At 33.6% G+C, this 15608-nt stretch overlaps 2 protein-coding genes and 1 pseudogene across 3 annotated transcripts in view; 2 read left to right on the plus strand and 1 right to left on the minus strand.

Annotated features, from left to right (window-relative positions):
• LOC126970789 (uncharacterized) overlaps positions 1 to 3548 on the plus strand; it is a 60559-nt gene extending 57011 nt beyond the window's left edge. For both annotated transcript variants that reach the window (XM_050816881.1, XM_050816883.1), the window contains exons 7-9: positions 328 to 524; positions 1156 to 1343; positions 1955 to 3548. In XM_050816881.1, the coding sequence (XP_050672838.1) occupies positions 328 to 524; positions 1156 to 1343; positions 1955 to 2225 (656 nt within the window). In that variant the 3' untranslated portion in view covers positions 2226 to 3548. The remainder of the gene's footprint in view (positions 1 to 327; positions 525 to 1155; positions 1344 to 1954) is intronic.
• A 299-nt stretch (positions 3549 to 3847) lies between these two features.
• Positions 3848 to 15453, minus strand: LOC126970877 (MIT domain-containing protein 1-like). The gene is made up of 4 exons (XM_050817027.1): positions 15201 to 15453; positions 14874 to 15112; positions 11071 to 11270; positions 3848 to 10006 (listed from the first exon to the last, which is right to left on the minus strand). The coding sequence occupies exons 1-4, from the start codon at positions 15325 to 15327 to the stop codon at positions 9844 to 9846; spliced, it is 729 nt and encodes a 242-aa protein (XP_050672984.1). The 5' UTR covers positions 15328 to 15453; the 3' UTR covers positions 3848 to 9843.
• LOC126970891 (uncharacterized) lies at positions 6026 to 6504 on the plus strand (annotated as a pseudogene).
• Positions 15454 to 15608: the final 155 nt, after the last annotated feature.

The following is a 15608-nucleotide window of genomic DNA, read 5'->3' on the forward strand; positions in this document are numbered from 1 at the left end:
CCATCCAAGTGTTGTGTCCATAATTAAAGTCAGAATTTTAAAAAGGCATTAAATGTTTATAATAATTATTCTGATGAATTACATTAAAAAATCTGACTTATAAAGTTATTAAACATTAATTGTACATTAAACACCATCTTTTGGCGAGTAGAGGAACTAAACCATGACTCATACTTGAATGTTGCATTGTCTAAACATCGTTAATTGTATTAAAGACACACATTTTAGGACGTAGGTTCTTTATTATTACAATCATTTTGTATTTTAACTGTGATAAAGACGATAAATTACTAATAATAAGTGCATAATTGATATAATATTTTCCAGGTATACTATACCGCACTGAATGTTGCCAGCTTCTGCTTCTATGCACGGCATGTCTCGTCAATTTGGTCAGAGAACTGGAACTCGAGGAGAATGAACACAAGTCGAATATCATTGAAGTATTGTGTCGACACCGGACTGTGGAACGATTGCTGGACGCGGTGAAACGACGAGGACCCAATATCTCCGTGTTTTTACAGGTAATTAAAGATATTCCTAATAAAATTTTCTTTACTGCGCCATGGCAATCTGCCGAATAACAATAAGCCAATATTTTGACCAATTTGTAGACTGTTATGATTATAGGTACGTATGATGTAGGTACCTACGCACTTTACAGTTATGTTACTATTCGAAGGGTGAGGGTGTAATTAGGTGAGATGTGATCAAGCCTAACGGGTCGCAACATGCATCAATCAATCAATCACTTATTGAACGTCAAAAACTACTAAAAACTACCCATTCAAAAAAGACTGCCTCAGACCTGAGAATAACGGGCGCAAGAACTCAGTGGGCTTTTTTTTATATAAAAACATGGATTACAATGTGATATCGTACAATAACCATTTATAATTAAAGAGGGTGTTCGCTTCATTCCCAGTCTGTGGTGTCATTTGGAAAATCGTTTATGCTGTAGTAAATTGTTTATGTAGAGATATTTATTATTTAGCATTGTTTATGTTCCATTGTTCCGCCCTAGGCTCCAGCCTACTCAGCCTGCTGGTAAATCCGCCACTGATAGTAACCTTTCCCACACAAACGTTTATGTGTGCTTAAACATTATCGTATTTAAAAAATTATTATATTTATAAACCTGTCTTACTTTAACAGGAACAGACCGCGTCCCTCCTGGCGTCACTATCCCGGGTGTCCCGCTGTGTGCTCCATCTGGCATCCCTGCCGACCGCGAGCGTGGCGCTAGTGTGCTTCGTGCGAGCCGCACCCGCACACGCGCCGCGCGCCGCCGAGTTGCGGGCGCAGCATCGCCTGCATTGTCACGCCGCTGAGGCTATATCTAGGTATGTCAGAGTTTTTTTTCTGCGCTTTAAAAATATGTGTTTCGATACAGATTCCATCACCCTGCAGAGTGATTCACTATAGCATCTTTTGAAGTGAAAACTTCTTTTAGCGCATCGCACAAACATTTCTCGTAGATAGTAGTTTAGGCTGATTCGTCACGCTTTTCGTAGTTTTAGACAAATTTTCTAAAAACCTAGACATCGCCATTACATTAAATTGTACTTAGCAGAACACGTGGGTCTAGTTGATGTATAGAATGTATGTGCATTGAGGTACGAGTATGAGGCGTGAGCCTGACGTGTGTGTGAGTTCTCTACTTTAAAATCAATGCAGTTAACACGAGCTGGAACAAACCCACCGGCTAACTTCAACGAGCGAAATTTCACACGTCCAACTTTTTTCTTCAATTTCTTGCTGTGCGCCTCTTTATGCAATTGAACTGCCGGCTACAGTATTACCGAAGCGATATGTACTTTGGGACCTTCAAGCTAAGAGAACATACTATACTACACATTAGTGATTAATATGTTTCGTGATATTTCTGTACCTTGTTCTATTTATGTATGTATGTAATATACTAGATAATGAATTTACAATCAATTTTTTACAGACTCGTCGTGGTATCAGAAGTTGCCCAGCAAATAATTCAACTAGAAGGCATTCCGCATCTTATCCGACTGGTTAGAATGCAGAGAACCCGACCTCACGTTGAAACTAATCCGGACCAAACACTCATACATTGCTTGAAGGCACTCCGTACTATATACAAACATCATACAGATGCATTCAAAGATTATGAAAAGGATGTCGGTGAGATGATTCGACCTCATTTAATGGAGTCACTTATGTTGTTCTCGGCGAAACAAGAAAGTTATGTGTGATCCTATGGTTCTTTGAACTATTCATAACTGCTTGTTTCCGCGCCATCTAGTGTGGAGTAGGTAGTACTATACCGTATCCTTGATTCATACTTTTTACATGGATTTGACTAGCTATGTATATGCATAAATAGCTAAAACATAAATTAATATAGACTGGATGTTTGACAGATGTCAAACTAATTTGATACTTATGTTTATCTGTATCACGACACGTTTTTTTTTTAATTTTGTACTGTGAGTGGTAATAGGTAACTGATACGTTTACGTAAGTCCCTGTAAAATCATTTCAATGATTCTGAACGCTTTTAAATTAATTGATATCAATTATAAATAAAATCTGTTGTAATTAAAGACTAAGCTCAAGCATTCGGTGAAGTTGGGGTGAATACACTTTTCCCTTAGAAGTATATGAAGTATATTGAATTTTGATAAATTAAATTAAATATATTTTTATATATACTTCATTCATACATTGTCCCAGTCTCACTGCTAGAAGATGTGACGAATGACATCAAATGTAATGTAATACATTCCATTTTTATATCATGTATATTTAATTTAAGATATTTTACTCATAATCAATAAAATATTCAGAGGCCATACTTAATATATTTGCTAGTCTGTACTCCATTTTTAGATATATTTTACTAATCTACTGCGAAATCTTAAGTCAAAGTTATTCTTATTATATAGCGAAAATCAACATTAAATATTACTTCATATTTATCATAAAAAATATTCACAGACTTTTTCACGTAAGTTTTTCTAAATCCGAGTGTAAAAATCAAATGAATTCAAACAATGGTAATGACCGTACAAAAACGTAAAGAGTGAAACGATTCTATTCACCTGTCACAAATAAGCAAATTACTTGAAAAATGTCTGTGAATAAAACACCGGTTTTCCCAAATAAAACCCTAAAATGTAAAATATAATGATGTAAGTAATTGGATTTCAAGAATTATTCCATTATGAATTTCGACTTTTGATATTTGTAAAGCTTTCTCTATACCGCCTTTTCTTAAGCTTGAGCTCTTTTATCAAGGTATAAGTCAATCTGTAAATTTTTAGACCTTTAAATCAATAATTAAAATATTAATAAATAAATTTTAACCCTTCAATATAGCAACATATAAGATCTTGTAAAAAGTTTTACAGCAAGTGTAAAGTTTAGGAATACATTTAATTATTAGATCTCTTTATCCAGCATTAAAAAAAGCGGTATAGTTCTTTTGTAGATAAAACATGCAAATACCACCGTAGGGTAGTATGTATTCAAAATTTATTGATATATTGTATAAAATAAAATATATTACTATGAAATTGTTTTTTTATTTTTCTTGATCTAAGTTTCATAATTATTAATAAAGACAATCCTACCCACTATTTTATCTCCTTTTAGAACTCCATTCGATTATAAGATCATTATTATAATTTGGGACATATAATAGTAATAATAATTTCACTTGGATCACATAAGCAAAATCTACTTAAATAGAATTTCTGTTTTACCTGACAGTAGAAGGTTGATGATACCTGATCGCAGAGATTTTTTGCGGAACGAATATAAAAAAAAGGCCAAACAAATCGCGGGACGTCTGGGGTTTAATAAAAATGATGACGAAATTGCAAATAACCTTTATTTATACAAAAAAATAAAAACCGAAATCACTGACTACTAATATTAACGTTGTACAGGTACAGGTGGCCTAAAAAGTATGTACATGCATGATAATAAAAATTAATGGATTAAATAAGTGAGGTACTTATTTAAATATCTCTACATCGATTAATGCACAATATGTCAATTTTTAAATATAATTTATTAAATTAGAATCATCCCTATGTCTATAGTTTTGAAGGTTATTTTGAGCGAGGATTTTTTTAGCGACGCGACGTCATTGGTCAGAATTCGGAGGGAAATGAAGTAAAAGATGTCGCTTGTTTGTTGCTATGAACTATGACGTCATTGTTTGCCCCTCAGCAAACGCGACAAAATAGCAGGCGTTTGGAGTATAAATTAAAGACATTTTTTTTATTATTCATTAGTACGGAAATTTTGTAAATTAAATAACAACAAATGTCAAATATATTAAATAGGTATACTCAGAATTGGTATAGGTTTGCGAAATGAAACCTTCACAAAAATGCAAGCACTGACTCACAACGGAGCTCCATTGGTCTGCAAATATGTCACAGGATAGATTTCGGATAGCTTTTTCTACCACAAGAGCATATACTAGAATTGGTTTCTAATTAACTTCGTACAAGCGAAACAAACAATGAAACAGCTATGTAAACTATAACAAAAACAAACTACACACTCTGTTTGCCATCACATGTTTTATTTAATTCATATAAAAATATTCTTTGAGTTTCTAGACAGACTATAAATAAATCCTTATCATTATTAACATTTATCAAAATAAAGTTTCATAAATCATATCCACATTCTTAAAACGAATAATGCCCTTATAATCTTTGAATTAACATCCCATCTTTGTGCCAATCAACCAGTGCCATCCAACAGTTTAAAGGATAGAGTGCGTTTCATTCAAATAGTTCCTATGCCGTCATGTTGGTAGCACTCAAGTCAAATAGGGTTGCCAGTGTCAGGGCCCCAATTCCCGCGCCACCCGATATAAATATTGTGTGTGATATGACGTCCTGTCACTATCGCGCGTGCAGGTTTCTCCGTGCGCGCAAACGAGACAGGACATTATATCGTATGTGATATGCTTATCGGGTAATTCGAGTATTGTGGTCCTGATTACCAGGTCCACGACTAAACTCAAATTATTATGTCTTAACATTCTAATATTCCTATTGTATTTTATTCTAATTACCTATAGTATTTTTAGTGTTAATTCACTTGACCTTTTTAATAAAGTACCTAGGTACAAAAATCTGACAATAGTCAGGGTCTGAAATATTTGTCATTTGATAATAACTAAATAATAATTGTTGCACTACAAAAGTAGAACTAACTATCTTCTACCTATTGAAAGCAATAATATAGGAGTAATGTGCTCTTGTTATAATTTATAAAATTGAATTTTCTTTTAGAAATATCTGAAAAGACCGTGACGAAAATTACTAAAGAAGGTAAAGTGGCAGCTTCAACGTCGACTACTCCTCGCAAAAGTGGCCCACGACGAAAAACCCACGAACTGGATGATTATGAACTGTGCGCTTTAAGGCATAAAATACATGAATTTTATTCTGTAAGAAAGGAATTGCCTACATTAACAAAACTATTGCATGAACTGCGAAATGAGATAGATTATAAAGGGAGCCGCACCACTTTGTGGAGAATTATAAAAAGTATGGGATTTTATTTCAAAAAATGCAAATCCAAGAGAAAGGTTTTGATGGAACGATACGACATTGTTGCCTGGCGTCATCGCTACCTGGAAGAATTAAGAAAAAATCGTCTTGAAACCCAGCGGCCAGTTGTATATCTAGACGAGACATACATACACGCCACATATTGCGCTGGACAATGTTGGCAAAGCGAAACTGAAGAATTTGTTTTATCTTCTGATTCTAAAGGCCCACGTTGGATTATTGTTCATGCAGGTGGCGCCATGGGATTTGTACCCAATGCTCAGCAAATTTTTAGATCTCAATCAAAATCAGCCGATTATCATGATGAAATGAATAAAGTTAACTTTAATAAATGGCTTAGGGAAAAGTTTATACCAAATCTACCTCCGCAATCAATTGTTGTCATGGATAATGCCTCCTATCATACTGTTCAAGTTGATAAGGTACCAACAATGTCAAGCACTAAGTCCGAAATGCAGTCCTGAATCACAAGTAAAGGACTTTCATATTTGCCGATGTTGAAAGCGCAGCTGTATGAAATAATTAAAGAACATAATCAACTACCTGTATATGAAGCAGATGTAATGTTAGAAGAGAATAGCCATAAAGTATTAAGACTTCCGCCTTATCATTGTGATTTAAATCCAATTGAGCTTACATGGAGTGTGTTAAAAGAAGAGTTGCTGAAAAAAACGTTGGCCAAGAAGCTAATAAAATAGTGCAAATTACTGAGGAAGCATTTGCAACTATTACTGCAGAGGAATGGAACAAAAAATGCGAGCACGTCATAAAAATAGAAGACCAATACTACGGCGACGGCCCAGTAATAGATAGCGAAACGGAAAGATTCATAATCGAAGTGGGCGAAGATACTGATACTTCTGATGATAGCGATGCTGAGGATAATAATATGTCAGATGTAGATGAACATAATTATTGTAAAAAATTATGAAAATAAACATTTTTAGATTAAAATCGTGTTTTGTTCTCATTGAACCTGTAATATTTTTATTTTTATTCTATACATAATTTTTTTATTAAATGAAAGATAATATTAATGATATTAAAAGTTATTCCCACGCCTTTAACAATAAAGAGGACTGAAATATTGACTGCTAGTAGTTAATAGGGACGACTCATCATATTAATTTTTTAATCTCCCTGAATTTGGGGTAATCGTAAAAGGGTAACGTGACAGCACTTATTTCCATTACTGCCAACATGACGGCATAGGAACTATTTGATGAAACGCACTATAGTCACGGACGAGTAAATAATAAAGACTCCGTGTCACCTATATAACAGTGAAGCATCAGAACAAGCCAATTAACGTGTAAATAGATAGCCCCATGCACACACTTATACTAATATAAGCCGATCAGCCGCCATTAAGACTGCAATCGTCGGTGACGGACAGTGACATCCAGTGTGGCGGGTAAATAATCAGGGACTTTACCCGAAATATTGGGTAATCCATGGAATGGTGTTCTATATATAGATAAACCATTATCTGTTTCAAGATGCAGTGATTTATGATAACAGGTATGTCTTAACCAATATTTTTTTTAATTAGTGTGGAAAACTACTTCAATACGAGTATCGTTCTCATCTTTGATCTGGTGCATCCCAGTAGTTCTAAAGATTAAATCGCGTGCAACGCAGAGCTATTCGAATTGTCGGGGATCCAGTACTCTGTCAAAATTCCCATCACTTTTGTTTTTACCTAGCAACTTAATCACTATAAAGCACATAGTTATTTGTTCACCTAAAATGTATGTATGTTTGATACCACGTCAGTGGCAAACAAACAAATTTTTGAATGAATTTTGTGTAGGTATTCTTAAAAAATGAGAAATGTTAGTACGTCATATTTATATTAGTTTGAACAAAGTAACTGCAAACAAGAAACAGAAATATCAGAAATTAGAAAATGGGACTTAAAAGTAATGTGGCCATATAATACTATGACTAAAAACGGGACATAATTTGTGTTAGCTGGTATCCCCCGTAACTGCACACACACTAGCTTAGTGGTTTAACTTGTTAATATCACGGCGCGGAGTCCTCCTTTTTTTTACTCGTCCGTGATCATAGTATGATAATATAATTGGGGTTATCTGAATATTTTATGATTTACATTATTACTGTAATGTTATTGTCACGGTGGGCTGAAGATTACTCTTATCGAAATAATTAATTAAATTAAAAACAAAATTTAGTAAATTAAAAATAGACATAGAACTAGAAATTATCAGGAACAGGAAGCAAATTACAAGACTGAGGAGGAATACTGTCGTAACTCTAATAAACCGAATCCAGACAATTTGAAAAGAAAATTGAAATACAGAAACATACAGAAAATAAATAGTAAAACACTTTAAACAAGTATATAAATATAACATATTCAGAAACTGATTATTAGATGTTAATATTTCCTATTGTAAGGTATAATGACTGAACCCTTAATTAACTCACGGCTTATTCATTATTTAATAATTAATTGTCAAAGCCATCTAATCATCTAACATCTAAAAAGTCAGCCGTGCAAGAATTTACAAAAATGTTCTTTCTAAAAACGTAGAATAGCACGAGGTATAAATCATATTAATGATTTTTGCTTCGTTAGGCCAAAGAAGTACCTATAACTTCTTGCGTGCGTACATAAGTACACACACCCTTTTTTATGAAGCTCGAGACAGTCTATTATTAAGTAAGAACTTTGCAGACGGTAACGAGCTGGTCACAGGCTGGTCGGGTTTCTAAAGAATTAAATCCCCAAGTGACCCAGCAAGAATTTTGTAGGATAAAGATATGCATCCTGGAGACGCTTGTACAGGTACCTTACAAAAGCTTTATGAACTTCTTCTAGCAAAAGAGCATATACAGAAATTGGTTTCTAATTAGCTTGGTACAAGCGAATCAAATAATGAAACAGCTATATAAACAAACTACATACTTTGTTTGCCTTCACATGTTTTATTTAATTCATATAAAAATATTCTTTGAGTTTCTAGTAAAACTATAGCCAAATCCTTATAATTAACATTATCAAAACAAAGTTTAATAAATCCTATCAACATTCTTAAGATGAATAGTGTCCATTAATCAGTGACCAATTTGATCAATTAATATCCTATCCTTGTGCCACATCCAATTAAAGGATACAATGATAATATGATTGGGGTTTTCTGGATATGTTATGATTTACATTGTTACTGTGGGCTGAATATTACTCTTAACAAAATAATTAAATTATTATTATCACATTATAAATTTATTGATTATCAGGAACAGGAACCAATTTTACAAGACTAAGGAGGAATAGTGTCGTAACTCTAATAAAACGAATCCAGGCAACTTGTAAAAAAAATTGAACTACTTCATGAGGTAGGTATACAAACATACAGGTAATAAATGGTAAAACACTTTGAACAAGTATATAAAAATAACATTTTCATAAATAGAAAACTGATTATTAGTTGTTAATCTTTCCTATTGTAAGGTATAAGGACTGAATCCAGAATTAACTCACGTTAGCCGATAATGTTATGCCACAGGTCACCTGGTGTTAAGTGATCACCTCCGCCCAAATTCTCTTGCAACACCAGAGGAATCACAAGAGCGTTGCCGGCCTTTAAGTAAGGTGTACGCGCTTTTTTTGAAGGTACCCATGACGTATCGTCCCGGAAACACCGCAAAAGGAAGCTCATTCCACAGCTTTGTAGTATGTGGAAGAAAGCTCCTTGAAAACCACACTGTGGAAGACCACCACACATCCAGATGATATCCTAACTTGTGGCATGTCGTGCGAAGGTGGAATTCGGCGGCAGGAATCAGGTTAAACAACTTATTAATTATTCTAGATTTAGTGCATTTTGTAACACAACAGATGAAAACAGGCCAAGTTTTACTACTTTGGTGTACATGCATGGCTCAAAATAAAGGTTATCTGTCAACCTCAAATATATTTCGACGTTTTCACAGCTGTCACAGTCTATCTAGACATATAAATGATCTAAGGTTTAAATCTAAAAATATTATCTTATAAATCTCTCCACCTTGACATTGGCCGAATCGTCGACATTCAGTTGACGGAGCCAGTTAATATAAAAAAAAATCTAAAAATATTGTGGTCCTTCAAATCGAATAAACTCCAATTTTGTTACAATAACATTGTTATAAGGTTTTCACAAGACCATAAATTATTATCAATCATAAATATATTACTCTTTAAATTATTTATGTGTTACAAAAAAGTCATTTACACTCTATTATTTAACAAATTGTTCTATCACCCATATGATTGTTTAACATTCTTTGAATGAACAATATCTACAGTTGTTTCAAGACACTGTCTCAAGTCTAAGTCATATACACCAAGGGAGAACTTATGATCTGGTGCCTTATAGAAATCTAAACCTCTGCCGATTTTTATAATCCACCCGGAACTCAGACTGTAACAAAAAGATAATTATAAATCTTTATTTGTTGCAAAAAAGATACAATTTTGCTTAAAATTACCCTCTACCCCCAAACTAGGACAGCCCGTGACATGGGGGTCAGTCTCTTCCCAGTTGTGCATTGTAAAATGTCAAATAACAAACATCAACATATTTTAAGGTCTAACAATGGAAGTTATGCAACAAATTATGAACACAAAAACTATTTTATATAAAATTTATGGTGTGTGTTGTGTATGTATGTGTGTGTGTCATTTTTATGTGAACATGATAAAAATTTACATAACTTTATAATTCTTTGTTAAAAGATAATAATAGTATGAACCTTGTGGAACATTATCTGTTATAAAACATGATTAACATAAACCAAGTTAATGCTGGTGTGAATTATCAGGTGCTGCAAGATAGGATGGCCAATGGTGATCACTTACATCAGGTAACATATATTTTCACATATATTTATTTGTCCTCCTGTTTTAGAAAAAAACATGTCAATAAGTAGTAATAACAGCTGATGTTACACCACACCTTTTGGCGGCTGTGGGGGCACAGGATACTGCTCTATAAAATGCTTATATTAACAAGTCATTAGCATGTGTGGATTAAACATTGGTTCAATCAATCTTTGATTTATATTGATAAATCAATTTAGCAAACCGCAAGTCTTTCATTTCACCACCAGTATATCCATATTATATATATATATGTGTTTTTATGTAGTAGGAGGTTAAACGAGTGTATGGGTCTACTGGTGTTAAGTGATCAAGTCCACCCACATTATCTTAAAACACCAGAGGCACTTGAAGGAACCCATGTCAAAGCTCAGAGAAAGCTCATTCCACAGCTTTGTAGAATGTGAAAGAAGGCTCCTTGAACACCACACTGTGGAGGACCAGACATCCAAATGGGGGGGATGATATCCTAACTTGTGGTGCAATGTGCAATATACATTAACCAGTTATATATTATATGAAACATAATAAAATACAGTCCACTAAAATATAATAACAACAGCTGTGAAGTTGAGTGCAGATTGAATAAATAAGATTATTACTTACATAATCTGGCGGTCATGAAGAGTTTCAGAATATTTCACTACCAGTTGAATACTGTATTTTTGCAAGTCACTTGCTAAGTTTCTGAACCACTGTTCTTGATCCCTCTCAGTTTTATTATCTTTGTATGTAAGTAGTTCCACATGTCCTAAGTTACAACATGATTTTGTCAACAGCTCACATAACCTCAGGAAATTTTGGCACTAAAATGTAAGAAAAAAGATTATGTTGTTCCACAACAACAGATTTTCGGATTTGTAATATAATATACTTTTACTAAAGTTGTGTTTCGCAATTTGTCATAATATAAACATATTTGGTTATTTTATCCCTCTTTGGCAGTTTTTGACTCGCACATCATCAGCTGGACACCACATTGTGTCCATCTAGTGTTTTTTTTATGAAAATAAGGGACGAGACAAACAGGATGTTTAGCTGATGGTAATTGATGCGCCCTACCCATTACAATGCAGTGCCGCTTAGGATTCTTGAAATACACCAAAAATTCTGAGTGGCACTACAACTGAGGTCGTCACCTTGAGACATAAGATGTTAAGTCTCATTTGCCCAGTAATATCACTAGCTACGGCGCCTTTCAGACCGAAACACAGTAATGCTTACACATTACTGCTTCACGGCAGAAATAGGTGCTGTTGTGGTACCCATAGTCTAGCTGGCATCCTGTGCAAAAGAGCCTCCCACTGGTACTTGTCAATACTTAAGTAGTAAATAAATATTGTTATTGCATAGAACAATGACATCATTTTTATCATGGTAAAGCTACCTGTTTTCTTCAATATTATCTTCTCCATCAGAATGTTTTGTGTTCCTCTACCATCTACAGTTTGGTTCACAAGGAACTTTATTCCAAATACAACAAAACTATACACTGCATTATAGTTTCTTCAGTTGTGTTTCCAGATTGATACACCATCGGTATATTAAAAAAGGCTTGCAAACCTACCACCAGTTACTGTTACAAGAGGGTAAGGGTGGAATTAAACACAAATCGTCATGAGACATTTACATTAATTGTCCTCTTTTTCCATTATGCAAATAAACATAATAATATTGTATTCAGTATGTATATGAAGATGTACTAATAAACAAATCTATGTTATAACAATAATTATATTGATGGTAAAGTGTCAATACAACAAATCTTGTCATAAATATTGTTAGAACTTCTATTTTTAATTTTTTGGATCCTAATTTAGAACACATTTATTATGATAGAAACTTCAATAATTTCCAGCCATATGATATATATTTTTCTAAGTAAACATTAAACCACAATAATGGAATGAAGTGTTCAATAAAACAATGTAAATTGCAGTAATTGCCTGCACAAACAGACCCACTGGTCATTATCAATACTCATCAAAATCTAGTTATCAGTCATATGGTGATGTCATACTATCTATATTTTATAGATATACCAACACATCCACTGTTGTCTGCATCATAAATTATCAGGGTGCCTGAATTCACTGAATCCTAGAGAAAAAAGAAGAAAATTTTGCTAGAAATGAAGATACCTACCAGGAATTTTACGCATATTATCAAAAAAGGGCCTGAACCTTAGTGCTTATCGTCAATATACAATTAACAAATTGAAAAAGTGTATGCACATAGCTCCAAAGCAGCTTCATAGGTGGTCGGAAAAGTACAATGTAATTGTAATCCTGCAACAGCCACGGTTTGGTGGGGATGACTTATCAAGGAACATAACTTCATATTTGTGAAATAGATAGAGATTTTAGCCCAAGTGTATCAAAAGTTTGTCTTCAATCGTGTTGTTAAACCTCTTAGCAATATGCTTCGTAAGAATGTACCCTTTCCGATTTTTTTTTATAAGGGATGAAGACCAGCGCTCACCACCCAGATATTAAGAAGATATGACCAGCTCTTAACAACACGCCAACACCAAGTTGCTTAAGAAATCTCTAGAAGAAGCAGTGACTAAATCTTATGGGAACTATTAATATCCTCTACTTAGCGGAATATGTTGCAAGCACATTTGTTATTCAACACCTGTTTTAGTTACAACTTACAAGGCCATGTGCGGACTACAACTATATGTTGTACCTTTCTTTGTTTATAATACCCTAGGGATTATAATGGGGTTATTTAATACATCTTGCTAGAGTTAGATGAATAACCTTGCGAATTGTAAACAAAAAATGAAATTTATGATATGTTTTGTTAGAAATTTTACTTTCAGAGTTGTAAGAGAAATTGTGACTATTTTGCTAAACCAAATATCATTTTAAACTATTATTAGTACTTGATTTCTTTTGAAGTGAAACTTCTTTAGAATTGTTGTGATTTCAAACCATGCAAGGATGCAAGGGATAAAACGACAGGTAAGAGACACAAATACAAAAATGTGTAGGATGAAGCCGGCAAAGAATGAGACAGAAATATGCATACTATTGAAGTGAAAACTTCTTTATCATGGTTGTGATTTGAAAGTCGATGAAACGAAAACGGGGCAGTAAAAAGAGCAGTCACATCAATTCATAATTACTAAATTAACATTGGAGATAATGAGATAGGAAGCATAATACAATGTTTTGGTACCAGGCGATCATAGTTAAAGAAGAGATTGTCTTAAGTATGGCGTGAGTATACCTTTATATATTCTGACTCCAAGCGCACGACATATTACTACATAGACACCAGGAGAACATATTATTATATATATTAGTGGTGGTAGGAATGTCTTTCATAGCGGTTGAAATCATGTGTCATCCTAGCAACACATACCAGGAATTCATATGCAGTTTAGAGGTTCATGCACCATGCAGGTTTCACTTTTGACATGTGTACTTTGTACGCACGCAATGTTTTTTTTTTGTATTATTATTACCATAGAGAACATGACTTGATTATTCAATAACAAAAAACAGAGTCTCATAAAAATCCTAAATTTCTATCCGTTTCATGAAATAATCAGATGTTGCAATATAATTATCGAGATTGTAAAATCACAATAGTTATGAGGTTCTTCATTCAGGCAGGACAGATTCCTTAACTCAACAGGAAGAAAAAGTATTTGTAGTACTAAAATACCATACAACAAAAGACAAAAAACTCACAGGAAATGGCTAAGTAGGAAGTAGTAGCACTTACATTCTATAGACTTAGGTGTGAGAGTTAAACCAGTAATGTTAGTAACTAAACAACCTTGGCCTATCGAAATCTGCAGTAATATCTATGCTCATACAAACATCTAAATCTGCATTAACAGATTTTACCAAATACGGATAAGCAAGGAGAACAACACAAGTAGTGAGGTTGGGTGCGGATGTCCATCAAAAAGCAGACCGTAATCTACATCTAACTCATGAGTCTCAAAACTTTTTAGAGCTCTTTGCTCTGCCACAAAATAGACACAAGTAAGGTATATCCATGGAATGGAAATAGAAGTTTTTCTCCATAAATATATTTTCAGAAACAAGATTGAAAAGAAGATTCCAAAAGACCTTAGGTTGAATGCTTTAAGCCTCACTCTCTTTGGCATTGTTTATGTACAAAAGCTGATGATTTTTGGTAGGTTTAGATCAAGAAGTGGAAAAATAATTGTGCTCTCCTCTAGCAGTCTGAAAATGACAATTATTGCATGCCTCTTGAAAAGTTTGGGAGTTTGAAGGTATCTTTAGATGAAGAAGTGAAAAAATAAATGTGTTTTCCTCTAGCAAAGCCTGAAAATGACAATAGCTGTATGCCCCCTGAAAAGTTTGGGTTTTTGAAGGTATATTTAACATTAACATTCATCTTGTTGTAACTAAAATTATACTTGCCTGATGAAAAGACCTAATATAGGGATCTTCCACAATCACAAATTTCACATCACTATCTAAAAACCTGCCAAAAAGTGTCTTATAGCTGTGTCCCATGGAATTATTTTCGATATGGATTTGTTCATGGAATTGTCCTGTTTCTTTTTGTTGAATAACTAGCTTCTTTATAGTTTCAGCTCTGTTCATGTACTCCTCCACTTTTTTTCGTAAGTAACTTTTAGCTGATTCCTCACTTTCACCTAGAAAAATTTTATTCAAAATTTCAAATTGTTAGCTTAAATAAAAATATTTGAGGAAATATAATGTAATGCGTAGCATACACGTTACCTCTTATTTTGTCTACTAATATTTGTAGTCCTTCTTGATAACATACTAGTGCTTCTGTGTATCGTTTTTTCATGTCCAAGTCAACACCACGTTTTAATATGTTCACAGCAGCGTTTTCAATATTCATGATGGATCTCTTTTTAAAATGAACTAAAATAGGCAAAACATCAACAACAAAAAAGCAAAAGAGTAAATTGTAAAATATAAATATTTATAACAGTTGAGATCATAACATTTTCATAATCATTTTTTTTTTTTGGATTTTATGGCCTGGTAACGTCTTCATAATAATACACCAACCAAAGAGAATATAATCACTATGACACCAACCACCAACGATGAACGAAATAATGAATGACATTGTCATTGTGCAACACAGTACACTTTTACTGTAACGAGTTGAGCTAT

Source organism: Leptidea sinapis, chromosome 22 (assembly GCF_905404315.1).
Source record: "Leptidea sinapis chromosome 22, ilLepSina1.1, whole genome shotgun sequence".
NCBI lineage: Eukaryota > Metazoa > Arthropoda > Insecta > Lepidoptera > Pieridae > Leptidea > Leptidea sinapis.